This window comes from Vespula vulgaris, chromosome 19 (genome assembly GCF_905475345.1).
Source record: "Vespula vulgaris chromosome 19, iyVesVulg1.1, whole genome shotgun sequence".
Classification (NCBI taxonomy): Eukaryota; Metazoa; Arthropoda; class Insecta; order Hymenoptera; family Vespidae; genus Vespula; species Vespula vulgaris.
Window position 1 is genome coordinate 3,191,278 of NC_066604.1, and position 16,955 is coordinate 3,208,232.

Consider the following 16,955-nt stretch of genomic DNA (forward strand, 5'->3'; position numbering starts at 1 on the left):
TTGGCTAATAATTGATACCATTCTTTACTTCTATTTAAATATGGTGTATGTATGTGTGTATATATATATATATATATATACATATATACATATATATACATCATACATATATTTAGGAACACACACACATACACACATACGTATTCATATGCTTCTAGTACTATCTCACATCGAAAGTTTATTTGTTTGTCCGGTTTTAATGGAATATGTACATAAACTTATTTGATATCTTTATTCATATCAATAACATCATTAATACTAATATTTAAATGGCTTTAATTTACAAAATTGTTATAATAATGTGCATATCGATTACACTAATAAAATATTTCCGAATTATAAATACTGTTCATTAGAAAATAAAATCGTTTACATAGTTTTTGTTTTCAGATAGAAACATTGTTATCATAGCAGCTTCTCCAATTTAATATTAACTTTATAGATTGAAATGATAAAAAAAAAGTATTTTTTATTTTGTTAAGGTATATTTCTCACGATAAATATTTAAATAGAATTAATATTATTTTGTTTGTTGATATTTATAGTAACTAAAAATCATTCTAATAATATTAATGCGACAATAAATTGAAAAAGTACAATGTATTTGAAACATAACAGTGGTACCTGTATTTTATTTTGTTTCTTAGTTTTGTGTAGGCCAAATACTATAGGTAATGTTCTCTTCACAGACATGTTTTGATAAATTAATTGGTACATCACTAAAACATTTTGGAAACAATATCATAATATTAGATTACACTCATACGGAGTGCGATGTGCGTGCAAGCTTGCTCGCATCTCATTATTTGTTGTACAAAATTTATTAAGAATGGTCGATAGTCGATTTTTATTCTTGAATATTTTCATACCTAAATTATCTTATGAAATTGTGAATGAAACCTTAATCAAATATTATTGTAAAATAAATGTTATTTTTTTACACAATAATATTTGAAATAAGAGGATTTGAATAACTTGAACATAAGTTATATATGAATAACAAATGATCATTGTACTATCGGACATTCTTGTTATCATTCATTTCATCTTGTTGTACCACAATCATTTTATATTTATACTTTTGGTTACTAACTGTCCAATTAGTCAACTTTTACAACACTGTAGATCTTACGCACAAACCAGAAGCAAGCAAAGAAACCAATTGAACCTGTGGTAACATTTGAGTAAAATCATTATCATTATTAAAATATTTAAACATATTTGTTATTATATCACAACAATATGTAACTAATGAATATTTACCTGTCAGTAAAAAGAACAGATAGACCATAATCAGAGTATATCCAAAATAAAGGAACGTGGATGTGGCATCTTCAATATCTAATTTTGTCATGAAGAAATGTATGCAGTAAATCAACAAATAAAAAGCTGTAAAACCTGATGTTAAAAAGCTGCGCCACCACCAATGGTAATCCTATATAAATAAAATTTTTATTGTATAGTAGAAAAAAATACAATTATAAAATCATAAACTTGAATGCATGCGAATTACCTCTGCACAAAGGTGAAAATAACATAATAAGATAGTAGTTTCAGAACATGTAATCACAAGTATTAGAAATACTAGGAAAAGGAATCCAAACATGTAATACACTTGGCTAGACCTGAAAAAAATAAAAATATAGAAATTTTATGCGAATTCTATTACTTGAATAATTAATAATAAAATAGTTGTAAAATATTAATTACCAAAGTGAGTTAAGAATAAAGAATAATTGAATAAATATACAGCCAAAAGGTAAAACACCGCCCATTATTACGCCAGGTATTGGTTGCGTGTAAAAACTTTGTTCTGGTATTTGTCTTGGTATTTGATTAGTTCTTACTGGATGCTCCAGTGACTATAATTATAGATATTAAATGAGAATTTGCAAGTATCGGATTTGTTTGAATTTTTATGTTTATATACAATGTAACATATTTTTTATATATATTTACCCTTTTCTTAAATCCGAAGTAAGCTCCAATAAATGTTAGTGGAACGGAAACACCAAACCATAATGCTAAAAGGGCAATGAGAGTACTGAATGGTACTGCAGCTGAACTTCCTTTTACCCAAAAAATTAAGTTCATTATAAAAAATAAACCGAAAACAATCCTGAAATTATATTAAAAAATATATATATACACATATACAAATATATACAAATATATATAAATACACACACGCGCGCGCGAAGAAATCAAATAATTAGAATAAAAAGTTAATATAAGAAATTTTCTTTTCATAGATAAAGTCATTTCTTTTTTTTTTACCCAGGACTTAGCATTGATGTAAGCAATACATTGGATTTCCATTTTTCTCCACCAAAACTTTTATAAATTCGAGCAGCTGTATAACCAGCTGTGGTACCAAGACATACATACAATACCATTGCACATGTCATTAATGCTCCTCTATTAGCAGGAGACAGAAAACCCAAACAAGCAAATGCTGTAATCAATCGAAACGATGCATCAGGTGATTAATTTTGAAAAAGCAAACTAGAAAAGTTTGTTATTTTCATGTTTTAATAATATACAAATTTCATGTATAAAATCATTGAATTTCTTACCTAGTGTAACAAGAGTCATGAAAAAGACTTGTATACCCGATCCAAGTAAAACTGAAAGTAACATTCCTTTACGTGGTGGTCGGAAGACATCACCATGTACTAGTTTCCATCCAAATTCTTCTTGTGCATCCTCTCCTGACTCTATCTGGAAGTAGGCCTGCATTATCGCAACATAAACGTAAAAATATCATCATTTCATATAATAATATAATTTTGGAACCTTTCACTTTCGAACGTATTAAAAAAATAAAAAAATAAATAACAAAAAAATAAAGACAAAAAAGGGGGAAAAGAAAGAAACAAAGTGAAGGTTTACCAGAGAAGTAAATTATGTGAATCACTCTAGCAATGTAAATTATAATATTTTAATAAGATCTTAAAAACGTCCTAGTGTATTTGATTCTCACAATGTTGTATATGTGTATATATACCTGATTATATCTCACGATATCCTTGTGCAATGTACGAAGCATTATTATTGCCACCATTCCAGATAAAAATAAGACAATAATTAATGAATTCAGGATACTAAACCATTGTATATTTGTATGTGGCATTGATTCTAATATATAATCCCACCTGGATGACCATTTGATTGTATTGTCTTGCTGTAATTAGAACATTATGTAAAAAGCAGTAAAATGATTATTAAGAATTTATATTTTTTTCTGTAACAACGTAGTCAAGAAAACTTACAGAAAATGTTACAGAATACGAATATGTTATTTCCAATTTTTGACCAACAGGAAGATCACCATATGGTAAATCCATGGCTTTTTTACTATCACAATTTAGGCCATTTTCGTGTTTGATACTACGAGGAATAACTTTTACAGCTATAAGAAAAGAAAATTTTTTAATTTATATACAACTAAAATTTTTTTTTTAATAGAGATATCACAAAACTTACAAATAATACGACCACCATTTGCTTTGAAACTCGCTCCCCATTCTTCTTTGACTCCACTGTGATATGTTATGTTAAGATCTACGTGGTTGAATAAATAATATGTTTTTGGGTTGTGATATGGACCCTAATAACAAGAATATCGGAAATATTCTTAAGTATAATATATATATAAAAAATATGTTCTTATTATATAAACATTATTAAATGAATTTTTTTGAATTTAATGATGTTTACTCATGCATACATTAATGCTACAGGTATCCTGTTGCGAACGTGGTTCCTTCGTAAAACAGCCCATTGGAAAACCAGTACTGCAATATTGTCTTTCATCTTGTATTTGATAACACCATGTGACTGGCATATTATCTATTAAATAAAAAGATAAAAGTAAGTAATAATATAATATTATTAATAATAATAAATTTCTCATGGTAGTGATATTTACCAATGATCCAATGATGTTGATAATTAAGTGCTATACCCTTTTTAAGGAATTGCAACTTCTTTTCTGAAGCGTCTTCTCCTCCTGTGTAAACTTTCTTGCATGCTTTTTGACATGAAATTGGTTCCAAGAATTTCAACTACAAAAGGTATATAGATTATATTAAATATTATATTTATTGCAATTTAAAATAATTACATTTATTCGTTTACCTTGTATGGAGAAGGACGAATTCGCTCTCCAAAGACTACTTGCCCTAAATTTTCAACTGGAGATTCTTCTTTTTCCGCAGTACAAAAGTCAAATCTGATAAAGAGAATTTGTTATTAAAAAGGCATGATACAAATAAAAGAGATTTTTCTAGAATCTATCTAAACAGTACATGTTAATATATAATATTCAGAAATTAAGTAAAAATTTTTTATTTTACTTACCGATCATATTCATAAGGTATAACATATTTCTCGGTATTGAGACGATTAACATATAATTTGATTTCAGACTAAAAAAAATATCAAAGATTTCATTAATTATAAAAGTGGTGTAAAATATACGATAACAATATTTAATATTTATTTCATCATTAACTAGTAATTATTGTTATTAAATTTTATTTGAAATATTAAAGTAGTGCATTAAATGTCCATCAAAGATGATTAATAATGACATTAAATGACATTTATTGATTATAAAAAATAATATTAAAAGAATGATAATAATAATAATAATAATAATAATAATAATAATAATAATAATAATAATAATAATAATAATTGAAAAACGATTTCATGAATACATTGTTTAGATTTATTTCTATTACTAGATAAATATCGCGAATTGTAAGAAATGTAATTCCGTGAATCAAAGAGATAAGATACTTCACATTAGAACAAAGTATCATTATGAAACGCAAATTGGCGATCTTAACCAAATATACGCAGAAAAAACGTTCTTTTAATTTTTTTGCATCGAGAAATTAATGAAAAGATAATATACCTTACAGTTTTTCGAAGAATCGTCGTCAGTTTTACAAAAATTTACTGGTGCTAAACCGGGCAAGTAAAATGCTGATATTTCATTAACTACGTAGAGCGTACACAACAGCCATATCGATAATATTCTCGCCATTATCATTCACTTTTAATGTAAAGTATCTATTGTCTACTAAAATCGTATTTTGGATACTACATTAAATGATTAGTCGCATCACTTCATAATAATTCCCGTCCCGTAACTCCGTTACACACGTTTGTCAATCGCATGGAACATTATATCGCAACGAACATCAAATCTCGAAAGGTGCCATGACACGTCATGCACTCATACGATTTAAGAATTCTTAGTGAACTAACGTCGTTCAAATTTGCCGCCAATATATGATGTTGCTTTTTAATCATTTATTAAAGCAAAATAAAAATTGTATTTAAATAAAAAATTTGTTTCTAATAATATAAAAAAATTTAATGCATTTTAATTGGATAATTAAAAGTAAAATAAAATTATCGATTGGATAATAATAATAATAATAATAAAAACGAAGAAAGATAGAAATTCATTTTTTGCGGAGATCTGTTCTGAAGAACAAATCGAGTAAATGTAATTATTTAATATATTAATGAAAAAAAAATTAATATATGAATTTTAATATAATTGAAAGCTAATAATAATTAATCTAAGTTTCCATCTAATAATAAGAATATGAACTTTATGCCAGGTATTTATTATACAAGATGGCGTTTGTCACTCAATGACTGAGAACTCTTGTCAATGGTTGTTACCAAAGCAACGAATAAATATTAACAAAACGAATGCTGAGCTCCGATATGACTGCGATTGAAATTTTTTCGAGTTCTATTTATTATAAATATAAAGCTAGAATATATTCTTTAAGCTCTTTAATCGTGTTATTGTTGGTTATGATGTCAATAATTACTCCGTTCTTTTTAATGTTTAATTCAGGAGGTATAAATTTTGATATAACGTTATTGTGATTTTTGCTTTATTATAACATCAAAATTGGAAAGACTACTAAGATTAGTCTGTTTTTAGGATTTTGGATAAAAACAAAAACTCATACAGAAACATCAGACATATCTTTTCAATATAAATATTTATTATTAATGGAGAGAGGCATAGAAATGACTCCGATAGTTTGTTCTACCTTTACTACTTATAAAGAGAATGATATTCCTGATGATTGTTTAATCATAAAGGTTTTCTTTTTAATGTTTTTTAATTCATCTACTTTGTATACTTTATACTACCTTAGAATAAATATATATTTTTAAGGTACAAGAAATAGATACAAACAACGATGGTAAGAAAGATATATTAAAGTTTGAAGCTCAGTTTTATACAGATTCGCCGATTAAGAACATAAGGTTCTTTCTATTTTTTAATTTTAAATTAAAGGTAAGACATTAGTTGAGTTCATGCATATTGTTTATTAAACATCAATATAAAATATAACTTTTGTGATAAATATTTTTTCTTTAACAGCAAATTTTTGAAAGCTCTATTCAATCATTAGCAATATTTGATCATACATTACATCAAGATGCACAGAAGATTTCTTTTATTGCTGATTTGGAATTAAAACAGAGAGGCATTCTTCATAGCGATCATTTATACGAGATATATAATCATAGTATAGAGTTAACAGACAGATCATTGCTGCAATTGTTATCTCAAAGTATTAATAAAAAGTGTAAGCATTATATTGCATTTTGTGTCCAAAGCTATAAAATTTATGAATGAATTTTTATATCTTTATAATCTATTAGTTTCAGCTGAAATTACTAATGGCCACGTAATCACTCAATCAGGATTTTCTAATCAAGAAATGATTACAATCCAAGGAGAATTGCATTACAAAGATCATTTAATATACTATCAACCTAATTTATGGGAAGAATTGAAATGGGCATGGATACAGTATATATCATGCTTTATCGTATTTGTTTATTTAACTAATTATATTCTAACATTTTTATTCTCCAATCGATATTTAAATTCATACATTGTAGTGCCGTGGAAAATTAAATAAAAAAGATAATAATATTAAATACACATATTCACATTTCGGCGATTTCGTAATTTAGCGCCACAAACATAGCTGATTAATTAAGAAACCAATGTTTGTTATAATCTTTTTTGAATGAGTATCTTTTCGTATGTTTGTATTTACATACCAAAAATGTTATATATATAACGTGTGTATGTGTGTATATATACATACATACATACATACGTACATACATACATACATACATACATACATACATACATACATACATACATACGTACATACATACATATATATGTGCATATAAAATATAAAATGAACGTATAATCGAATGAATATTATAGAAAATGAATATAAGTTTGTTTCATTTGTTTCTTTGACAGCGAAAGGTGCGCTTTGAATGGATCGATATTGGGGAGTCGTCGATGTCCAGGCGTTTCTTTCGAAGCAGCATTACCGACCATGTCAACCCTTCCAAGCATTCATCCGTATCTCAACAAGGCGTCCTACTCTGTTCAATGAGGGTGGAGACTGCGCTGTACCGCGTATGTCACTCGTTTGTTCCATTCGCAAATACATATACACCATAGTCAGTATAATTCCTATACGTTAGCGTTATTTACTACTCAGCATTATCTACCCTCCATCTCTCTTTCATAGGGAGCATAAAACGAGCGAGTGAGTGATCCTGAAACATTACGAAGAAGAGATTCACGTTATTACGAATTTGACCGGCGAATCGTAGAAAAAATGGATCGTGAGTGACGAAGAGAAGATATGCGACTAGTCACGCATTATGTTCGGCGAAGATATTATTGAAAAAGGTGATAATTTTTTATCTAGCCAGATTTATATTTGTATAATTAATTTTATTATCACGTTTCTCTTCAGTTTTTTTCTTTTTTACGTTTTAAATAGATCACATTTTTCTTGTGTTTTATAATAGATTTATTTCGTTTGTATAGATCCTCTCGATTTACACCTGCATCTTTTTAATCAATTTATTAAACAGAGTTCACTCTACCGATTGTATTGTATTAAAAAATATTTATACAAATGTTTCAAATGAAATTCACGTTAAATTTCGAATAATTTTATCTAACGTTTTTCACTATTTTATTGTGACACATTTTGTATCAGCTTAGGTTTGTTGTAGGATCGTTATCGGATAAGATATCCTTTTGAATCGACGATATCATAAACGGCAGATCAGGGACGAACGATTCAAAAAAGGAACGTTTTATCTATCGTGACGAGTGAGTCATGTCTACGAGATCGAAGGAGAAAGTAGTTGCTGCCTTTCGGAAATTATTCCGATCGTCGGAAAAGCTTACTGAACAGGAAGGTGCAAGTGATAGCTCGACAAATTCACCTTCGAGACGGTTACTCGGTCGTCATCATCATCGGCCTGATGCGGTCACGCCGTCTGATAGTTCCATGCCTGAAAATCCAGGCACCAGTCATACCGCACATGGTAGTTGCTTCTTCAAAACAAAGAAGTCTTCCAGTACTTCCTCTCAGGTACTTCATTTGATATTTGAATTACTACCGATTAATCTTATTACAGAGCAAAGAATTTTTGTTCGTTTATCGTTCACTTGATCTCGTAATAAATTTATAGGGTAACATGGGCATCCCAGAGAAAGGAGTTAGATTACGTCGTTTGATGAAAGAGCTCAGTGAGATCCAAAGAACTCAACATCGCCGAGATGCAACCTTTACCGCAGAACTCGTCAATGATAATCTATTTGAGTGGCACGTGAGACTTCACAAAATCGATCCAGAAAGCGAGCTAGCTGCCGATATGCGGGAACTCGAGATACCTTACATACTTCTTCACGTAGTCTTTCCAGAAAACTTTCCTTTCGCGCCTCCATTCGTGAGGGTAATCTCGCCGAAAATTGAGAAAGGATTTGTTATGGAAGGTGGGGCTATATGTATGGAACTTCTAACACCTAGAGGATGGGCCAGTGCATATACGATCGAAGCTGTTATCACACAGTTTGCTGCTAGTATCGTTAAGGGACAGGTGAGGAAATAATCCACGTATCTCATGCGTATATATTACTAATGTTTGATAAGATATGCTCTATTACTCTGTGTGTTACTTCATTATTCTTTCTGCTTTTTTTTTATTCGTTCTATGAACATGATAAATACAGATTCAATTTTCTAGGGACGCGTTGCAAGAAAACCAAAGACCAATAAAGAATTCAATCGGCGATCTGCTGAAGAATCTTTTCGAAATCTCGTTAAAACTCACGAGAAATATGGTTGGGTTACGCCTCCACTTGCAGAAGGCTGATCTTAATGATCTCGATCGGGTAATATCATCTTAATTATTTTTTCGATACTCTTTTCAACGTTCTTACGTTGAATTTATTATATTTATCAAATTATTCTATTCAGATCATAGTTGTATGATTGTCGAATTTCCGAAGGTATCGTGTAAGAAATTTTTTTTATCGAATGATATAAGAGATTGAAGAAGTTTAGAGAAGGTCGATTTTTCTTGTTTATGTTTTTTTTCTTTTCTTTTTTTTTCAATCGATGCATTCAAAATAATAGAAAAAAATGTGATGCACCATGATCTACAATCTTCTTGGTAGAGTTTCGTTATAAGCGTGCATCTTGTGTAAATAATTTCATGAGAGATTATCGTGTACATTATATTCGTGCTGGATCATGATTTGAAAATCTAGCACTTTTGATCATGGTGTTTTTCTCACGAAAAACACTTATGCACATTTATCAGATAATATATATTTTCCCACACGAACTTAGAGCAAGCGTACGATGTTCTTCGTAAAAGTCAAATTAAAACTACCGTTTTTACATTTCGATTTCTCTATTTATGTGCTAGTCATAGAGAATGATCGTACAAATATATTTAAAAGTAGAAAAAAAATATATATCTATAAATATATAAAAAAAGAAATATTAGAATATTTACGTATAATGTGTTATTCGTTGATGCATCTTTAAAGTGAAATAATATTTTTTTTTATATATATGTCGTTAGAGAGAAAGAGAAAAAAGAGTTTCCAATTAATTTTTTCCATGATCTCAATTTTGACAATCTATATTTTAAATAACTGTTTATTGCATTTTTTCTTCTTCGATTTTTTCCAATATTAAAAATGTTATAGAGAATATTATATATATATGTGCGCGTGTGTGTATATGTACACACACACATATATATATATGCATATGATAATGTGTATTTGTAGGTTTTGTTGTTGAAACTGCACAGATTTTAGAAAATTCTGTTATATACATATATATATCTTTGAAGTAATTTTTTCAAGTTCGGTAAATATAAATAGAAAATATAGAATTTTTCTAGGATACATCATATTGATACCAATTTTTCAAGTAAACATTTGGCTAATCATGGAACGATTATATATATATACTGTATACGTGCCAAATAAGAACTTTCATATAAAAAATTTGAAAGGTTCAACATTTTTGGAAATATACAATTACCATGTGCAATTTATTATATTAATATTATAAAAAAGAAAAAAAACAAAAATAATAAAAAAGAAAAAGAAACAAAATTATTAGAATTTTGAAAATTGCCAAATATATAAATTCTAATGCATACGTTTTAAAAATGGTGATTCTCAATGAATTTTAATATATAGTGATAAATGGTGATTCTCAATGAAATATAATATAGACAGAGAGAGAGAGAGAGAGAGAGAGAGAGAGAGAGAGAGAGATAGAGAGAGAGAGAGAGAGAGAGAGAGAGAGAGAGAGAGAGAGAGAAAAGAGAACACATTTTATACAAGTTTGTCTTTACTGTTAGATGTACATTTATAAAAACTGATGTTGGAAATATTACATATTCCATTAGTATAAAAAAAAAAGAATAGCAATCGATCACACGTGTCGGTGGAAAGGAGATGAAAAAAGTTATTTTATTCTACATTTGCTCTCGATTATGTATATTACAATTGAATTATATTAAAAATGAGTATAAATACACAACCAAGAGGAAAAAAAAGAAAGAAATATTAAAAAATAACGCTTATGCATTTATTTGACTATTTATACCAATTGTCTCATTTACACATACATACGCGCGCGAGCGCATACCCACACAATATACATATATATATATATTATATATTATATATATATATTAATTATTGACATAATATTCATTTATATATCGAATATATATTATTAAATATAAATAGACAAAACATAATTGACTCGCGAAGGCTGCCGCACGCGTAATATTTACAATTATTATTTTGTGTAAAAAATTTATATATATATATATCTTAATTAATAATGTTTAGCAAGAGTATAGATTATATATTATTCAATTGATTGTCATATGTACAATTATATATGATGAAGCAAAATTTATCATGAATCGCGTTTGCACCTAATATATAATATTAAATATTTCAATGCGTTATTAAATATTTTAACTATATGCAAAGTATGTCAGGATACATTAAATAATGCACGAAAAAATTACTTTTACATAAAATTATAAAAAATCGTCTCACATTCATATTAACAATTGAAATAATTTACTTTTTACATTTTTTTCTTGCCTATTTAAATAATGTCAAAATAAAAAATCTGTTCAAATATTTCTAAATTTTGCAAATTTGGCAGTATTTTGAGAACATCATTGACATTTTATATATATATATATATATATATATATATATATATATATATATATATACACAAATTGTAAAATATTCACAATTGACTTCATCCACTCATAATCATTCATTCTACTTCATACATTATTAATTATTATGGCCAAGAGGAACTTCCATTAATATAATTATTGCATACCAAAGAGAAATATTGCTCCTTTAGATCAGTTTATCGTTTATAAATATATGTATTTGCATTGTGTAGAGAACACCATAAAATACACCTTCTCAATCATTCTTTTCTTCTTGTACACACAGAAAAAGTTTCGCGCAAAACATATTAAAATCATCTGAAAGTTAATAATTTATTTTAAAATTTAAGTGTTAAAATGCAATGAAACTTTAATTCCATATATTTAGATATGTATGGCTTGAATTATTTGTTTGGAATAAAAGTTTAATATCTTATTTTTATATATAAAACTACAAATTGATTGAGAAGTACTTACGTGACGCCGACACTAGCCACATTGGTTTGTTTTTCCAATATATAAAAATCGAATATACAGGAATTCCCGATAAAATAATAATTATTCCTACTCCTACTTCCCATGGTGAAACGTAGCAAGGAAGAATAACCAAAAATGTACAAATTATGAAGAAAATTACGGGTAACGCTATAGATACCTAAATAAAAAAAATATAAAAAATAAGACGCACGCTCGTACAAACTTGTATATCATTTTATGAATAGTAGTGCAATAATAAATTTCGTATTAGTTGTGCTTATATTAAATAAACTATTTAATGTTTTTACCTGAAATATCTTGAAAAAAATATAATTACATAAAAACATGATTATATAGTATATTACAAATTTTTAGAATTATCAGAAAAAGAGAACAGATATTTCCAGTTAGAAACATTAAGTGAGACTTATAAGTTCAATTACAAAAAAAAATTTAATTACTCGAATTTGAAATAATGTGTGAATTAATTAAAATTAAAACATGTTAAAAAATTAATTAACAATTTGAATACCTTTATCGGTCGGTGAAGATCGGGCCGTTTGTAACGTAACCACAAGAGGCCAGATACTGAGAGCGTGGTGAATAGTGCTTCAACGAAGCTAACATAATTGATCAGCACATAGACATCCTCTATGATCAGAAGTGCCAGGGTGATAATGCACTAGAAACGGAAATTACAGTTTAACGTTTAAATTGGACTTTGCGCTCAAGTACAGAAAAATTGTTCTCTCGTGTGTCCGCAGGTGTGTTTAAATTTTTACCAAATTTATAATTAGTATCATTCGTGTTATTTATTCGACATAATATATATATATATATATATATATATATATATATATATATGCATATAATACTTATATAAAATGCAAATTGATATTTATTCACATTTGTTTGAACTCGTGTTTTTAATACTAATTAATAATAATTATATATTTTCATTAAATAATTGCACAAGAACAAAATAAGATGAATAATAGATGTAATACTTCAAAAGTAATGGTACCTCAAATTGATTAAAGATTTAATATTAGTATAATAAATCTTAATACACTTTGATATATATACACACATATATATATATATCAGTGCAGTATTAAAACGTTAGAGTCGACCTCTAGGTCATCCAGGTCAAATAACGTTCTCACAAACGAAGGAACAAAGACGAAAAGAAGACTTCCGCTGTCTATCATTAAAGAGACGGTCAGCGACATGAAAGATCCAATTTATTACTTTCAATTAGCGTGTCGCAAAACAAGACAGTAGTAGAAATCTCGAACGTCTTATGTGTTATTTAGATAATAATGGTATTACTACTTCATTAATTCATAATATATATTATGCGCTTTTTAAAAAAATAGAACTTATTTTAATAAATAATAGAAATTAAAGATGGTGGAACTATGCATTGATTTTTAATCTAATATTAGTTATATATAGTGATATATATATATAGTGATATATATATATCGTACTTGAATTATTATTTTAATTATTATTACGATATACAAAGTTGATAATTATTTATTTTTACATAATAATGTACCAATTCTTTCGTTGAAATTTTTGTTAAAATTGAAGTAAAATACTTACCAGAAATATAAGGGAAGGCATTGGTGTTAGATTTTGTACATTAATAAGTGCTATGGCAGTAGGTAAATGACCATTACGTGCACCAACGAAAAATAATCTTGAAGAAGCAAAGATTGCACCGTTTAATGCACCGAATGTTGAGCACGCTACGAAAAACGGCATGATCCATGACATTACTCCTAATAATTTATCACCAAAAGTCTGCGAAAAAAATAATCGCATCATAATGAAAAGATTAAAAATTATTAATTAAACAATTAAGAATCACTTGATTGCATGATTAATGTAAGCGTAACTTACGACAGCGACTGCGTACGATGCAAGTATTTCGTCTTGCGTCAATACAACAAAGTAAGCGACGTTTGCTAAGACATAAATCACTGTCACCAATGGCAAAGATATGCAAATTGCCCTTGGAAGATTTCTGTAATAATGTTATTCAAGTAAACATGTAAATATATCGTTATAACGATATACATTTTTTAACTAATTAATTATCAGATTATCAGCAAAAACAAAAATTAGATCGAAACAATAATTCGTAGCAGACAATATGGTAAATACATGTACATATACATATGCATATACGTACATACATATATATATGTGTGTATATATTTACTTGTAAGGATCTTTCAATTCTTCTGTAACAAAGTTAAGATAATTCCACCCAGAGTAGGAAAATAATCCCGAATATATAGCAAGCGCGATATAACCAGGTTGCGTATTTGTTCCAGCCATTGGTTGATGAAAATTATCTGTATGACCAGTACAAAGCCACCAGAAACCAGCAACCATGATGATGATCAAGGCAAAGATCTTTGTACCAGTAAATATATCCTGAACCCTTGTTGCCCATTTAACATTATAACAATTGATTGCAGTTAACAGGCCTAGGGATAATAAAAGAAAATATTATTCTTTTGTTTCTGTTGATGATGATGATGATGATGATATTTTCTTCAAGTTTTTATTATATCTTACATGTAACAACTGCTGCAAGAAGTCTTACAGCTGCATATGGTGGTTTACAACCTGGCCAAGCAGGTTGTAGAATGTATTGTGCAAATGTAAGTGCAGTGATAGCGTTTCCGGTTGGAACGAGAATAAATAATGCAACCCAAAGGTAAAGAAACGCTGGCAATGACCCAAACGCATCGCTAATGTAGGCATAGTCCCCACCCGATTTTGGTATCATCGTACCTGTAACATAAGAAAAAGAAAATAATTCTCACGTAAATGATATCCAGCGATGGATATGTAACTACAGATGTAAATGCATACGCGTATATGTAACGTGCATTAAAAAGTTATGAAATCGAAAATGACGAATGTGATCACATGATGAGCGATATTTGTTGAAACAGTTGAAATGTTAACTCGTAATTATATAAATTATACGAACGGTTATTTCTTTATTAAAGTCGACATTAAACGAATAGATCTATCATGTCGTTATAGTGAATTTCCGGTTTTTTCTTTTCTTTTTTTCTTAAGATATTGTTGAGAAAACTTTTTTTGTATAAAAATTAAGATTTTAAAATATAGTTGAGATATAGTTAATTTATTATTATCTTTGTACACGATCGATCTATAATTTATCGACATTTTTTTCGGATAATTATAATATCGTCTAAATGCCATAAAATATAAATAATAAAAATCTCTTAATTCTCTATTTCAGAAAAATATTCGTATATCTTATCTATCTTAGCAAACATGATCGAGATGCAATATTTTCGACCTATATCGAACAGGCGCCATTTATAAATCATTCGATCTACATAGATGCATATGAACGTTACTAATAACAATTAAATAACAAAATTGTATACACGCATACAATATTTTTTATAAGATATCATTATTGAATTATTGTAACTTTTCTCTCTATTACTATAAGTCGAAATATTTTTTTTACATTTTTTACGGACTGTAGATTTGAATTTATAATGAAATGATGCAAGAGTCTATGACTCTATCATTTGCCACCATGCCGTAAAGTAAGTCAGGTAAAATGATATGGCAATGAACTACGTATTTGTATTATCTTTAGTTTTATCTTTGTATTTTTATTTCCTGTCACAACAGTTTATCATATATGAAATATCGTATGCAATTTTGCAAAACTTGCAAAGAAAAAAATAAAAATTTGAAAAGCTTATTAGAAAAAATATAGATAATATTATATACATGAAATATCGTTTAACCATATTTTTTCCTTCTTTTCATTATGCAAAACAAAACTTCTGCGGAAGAACTTTGTTCAATTTAATTTATTTAAACAAAATTTATTTAAATAAAATTATTTAAATGTTGGTCTCATTATTCTGGAAAATATACAACTAATGATAAAATTATTTTTAATTTAATTGTGAAAAATATGGTTATCGATAATGTAAAATAATATAGCTCATAGATTCATTACAAGTCAGTCTGCGTCATAGCAACGCGACTAGCCGCAATAGAGTCGATGCGAGTTTTGGAGCCACGTGTGTCACGACATACAATATGCGTGAATTTTTGAAGAACATATGAGAGATTTAACGCGGGAAAATAAATCAAATAAAAAGAAATTAATTTCGACTTACCTAATTCGGCATAGCAGAGAGCACCGACAAGTGAAAGTAAACCAGAGAAAATCCAAACGATAAGAGCTTGACCAACACTACCACTATTAGTAAGAACTCCTTTAGGTGAAACAAAAATGCCAGCACCAACGATGATACCAACGATTATTGCAACACCATCAAGTAATCCTAATTCTTTTTTCAATTTTACACCATTGTCTTCATTTTTTTCTTCCGAAATATTCTTTTTCAAAGCATGAAGCACTATCACTTGCTGCCTTTCGGCTGGTGCTACCTTGTCCGGCATTTTTATGTGATTTTTATTATTTTAAAATGAAAGTGATTCAATATAGAAGAGAATATCGAATTAAGGTTTTTTCGACAACGTCGTTTTGTTACGACCCACTCAAAGGTTCGAATTCTTGTGACCATACCTCTTCTAAACGTACATACAAACGAAACGAACGCGTGCTCCACGCACATGTGGTTCCGACGAGCTTTACGGTGGGGGGAAATATCGGTGGGGAGATCGCCAACGTTCGGTTCACTCCGTCAGTCGCCGCCGAAACGAAGAACGCCAATGTTCGGCTCGCTTCGTTAGTCCTCGCCGAAACGAAGAACGCGCGCCTCCCTACTTTCGTTTCGTTCCGTCGTAATTCGGATTTTTTCGGGTAACCT

General features: G+C 28.6%; 4 protein-coding genes across 8 annotated transcripts; 2 read left to right on the top strand and 2 right to left on the bottom strand.

Moving 5' to 3' along the window:
• Window positions 1–217: 217 nt before the first annotated feature.
• Window positions 218–5,215, bottom strand: LOC127070842 (transmembrane 9 superfamily member 2). 2 transcript variants are annotated; one of them, XM_051009353.1, is made up of 15 exons: window positions 4,925–5,215; window positions 4,363–4,430; window positions 4,141–4,234; window positions 3,932–4,067; window positions 3,731–3,852; window positions 3,487–3,610; window positions 3,273–3,412; window positions 3,008–3,184; window positions 2,577–2,721; window positions 2,278–2,455; window positions 1,960–2,119; window positions 1,711–1,862; window positions 1,514–1,625; window positions 1,264–1,435; window positions 218–1,168 (listed from the first exon to the last, which is right to left on the bottom strand). In XM_051009353.1, the coding sequence occupies exons 1-15, from the start codon at window positions 5,060–5,062 to the stop codon at window positions 1,101–1,103; spliced, it is 1,986 nt and encodes a 661-aa protein (XP_050865310.1). In that variant the 5' UTR covers window positions 5,063–5,215; the 3' UTR covers window positions 218–1,100. The 2 variants fall into 2 exon arrangements, with proteins under 2 accessions (XP_050865310.1, XP_050865309.1); XM_051009352.1 differs by having other exon boundaries at window positions 2,577–2,733.
• Window positions 5,216–5,284: 69 nt separating this feature from the next.
• Window positions 5,285–7,762, top strand: LOC127070848 (transmembrane protein 231-like). 2 transcript variants are annotated; one of them, XM_051009359.1, is made up of 8 exons: window positions 5,285–5,524; window positions 5,643–5,890; window positions 5,978–6,141; window positions 6,218–6,340; window positions 6,428–6,635; window positions 6,712–6,862; window positions 7,337–7,542; window positions 7,614–7,762. In XM_051009359.1, the coding sequence occupies exons 2-7, from the start codon at window positions 5,737–5,739 to the stop codon at window positions 7,473–7,475; spliced, it is 939 nt and encodes a 312-aa protein (XP_050865316.1). In that variant the 5' UTR covers window positions 5,285–5,524; window positions 5,643–5,736; the 3' UTR covers window positions 7,476–7,542; window positions 7,614–7,762. The 2 variants fall into 2 exon arrangements, with proteins under 2 accessions (XP_050865316.1, XP_050865317.1); XM_051009360.1 differs by lacking the exons at window positions 5,285–5,524; window positions 7,614–7,762 and having other exon boundaries at window positions 5,567–5,890; window positions 7,337–7,483.
• On the top strand, window positions 7,532–10,738 carry LOC127070849 (ubiquitin-conjugating enzyme E2Q-like protein CG4502). Of its 3 annotated transcripts, none has more exons than XM_051009364.1 (4): window positions 7,532–7,777; window positions 8,094–8,474; window positions 8,575–8,982; window positions 9,130–10,738. In XM_051009364.1, the coding sequence occupies exons 2-4, from the start codon at window positions 8,217–8,219 to the stop codon at window positions 9,256–9,258; spliced, it is 795 nt and encodes a 264-aa protein (XP_050865321.1). In that variant the 5' UTR covers window positions 7,532–7,777; window positions 8,094–8,216; the 3' UTR covers window positions 9,259–10,738. The 3 variants fall into 3 exon arrangements, with proteins under 3 accessions (XP_050865321.1, XP_050865322.1, XP_050865318.1); XM_051009365.1 differs by having other exon boundaries at window positions 8,099–8,474; XM_051009361.1 differs by having other exon boundaries at window positions 7,533–7,777; window positions 8,110–8,474.
• A 240-nt stretch (window positions 10,739–10,978) lies between these two features.
• On the bottom strand, window positions 10,979–16,594 carry LOC127070844 (Y+L amino acid transporter 2). The gene is made up of 8 exons (XM_051009356.1): window positions 16,299–16,594; window positions 14,692–14,910; window positions 14,330–14,600; window positions 14,008–14,131; window positions 13,708–13,908; window positions 12,629–12,778; window positions 12,097–12,274; window positions 10,979–11,937 (listed from the first exon to the last, which is right to left on the bottom strand). Exons 1-8 carry the CDS (start codon window positions 16,582–16,584, stop codon window positions 11,876–11,878), a joined length of 1,491 nt encoding a protein of 496 aa, XP_050865313.1. The 5' UTR covers window positions 16,585–16,594; the 3' UTR covers window positions 10,979–11,875.
• Between the last annotated feature and the right edge of the window lie 361 nt (window positions 16,595–16,955).

Excerpts from the sequence above, each read along its gene's own strand:
- LOC127070842 (XM_051009352.1), bottom strand. The coding sequence starts at position 5,062 with ATGATAATGGCGAGAATATTATCGATATGGCTGTTGTGTACGCTCTAC. Across the intron at positions 3,413-3,486 it reads AAATGGTGGTCGTATTATTT|CTGTAAAAGTTATTCCTCGT; the intron begins GTAAGTTTTGTG and ends CTTTTCTTATAG. Across the intron at positions 2,456-2,576 it reads CATGACTCTTGTTACACTAG|CATTTGCTTGTTTGGGTTTT; the intron begins GTAAGAAATTCA and ends GATTGATTACAG.
- LOC127070849 (XM_051009364.1), top strand. The coding sequence starts at position 8,217 with ATGTCTACGAGATCGAAGGAGAAAGTAGTTGCTGCCTTTCGGAAATTA. Across the intron at positions 8,475-8,574 it reads CTTCCAGTACTTCCTCTCAG|GGTAACATGGGCATCCCAGA; the intron begins GTACTTCATTTG and ends ATAAATTTATAG. Across the intron at positions 8,983-9,129 it reads CTAGTATCGTTAAGGGACAG|GGACGCGTTGCAAGAAAACC; the intron begins GTGAGGAAATAA and ends TCAATTTTCTAG.
- LOC127070848 (XM_051009359.1), top strand. The coding sequence starts at position 5,737 with ATGCTGAGCTCCGATATGACTGCGATTGAAATTTTTTCGAGTTCTATT. Across the intron at positions 6,341-6,427 it reads TTTTTAATTTTAAATTAAAG|CAAATTTTTGAAAGCTCTAT; the intron begins GTAAGACATTAG and ends TTTCTTTAACAG. Across the intron at positions 6,863-7,336 it reads TTGAAATGGGCATGGATACA|CGAAAGGTGCGCTTTGAATG; the intron begins GTATATATCATG and ends TTTCTTTGACAG.
- LOC127070844 (XM_051009356.1), bottom strand. The coding sequence starts at position 16,584 with ATGCCGGACAAGGTAGCACCAGCCGAAAGGCAGCAAGTGATAGTGCTT. Across the intron at positions 14,911-16,298 it reads TCTCTGCTATGCCGAATTAG|GTACGATGATACCAAAATCG; the intron begins GTAAGTCGAAAT and ends CTTATGTTACAG. Across the intron at positions 14,132-14,329 it reads GAATTGAAAGATCCTTACAA|AAATCTTCCAAGGGCAATTT; the intron begins GTAAATATATAC and ends ACATTATTACAG.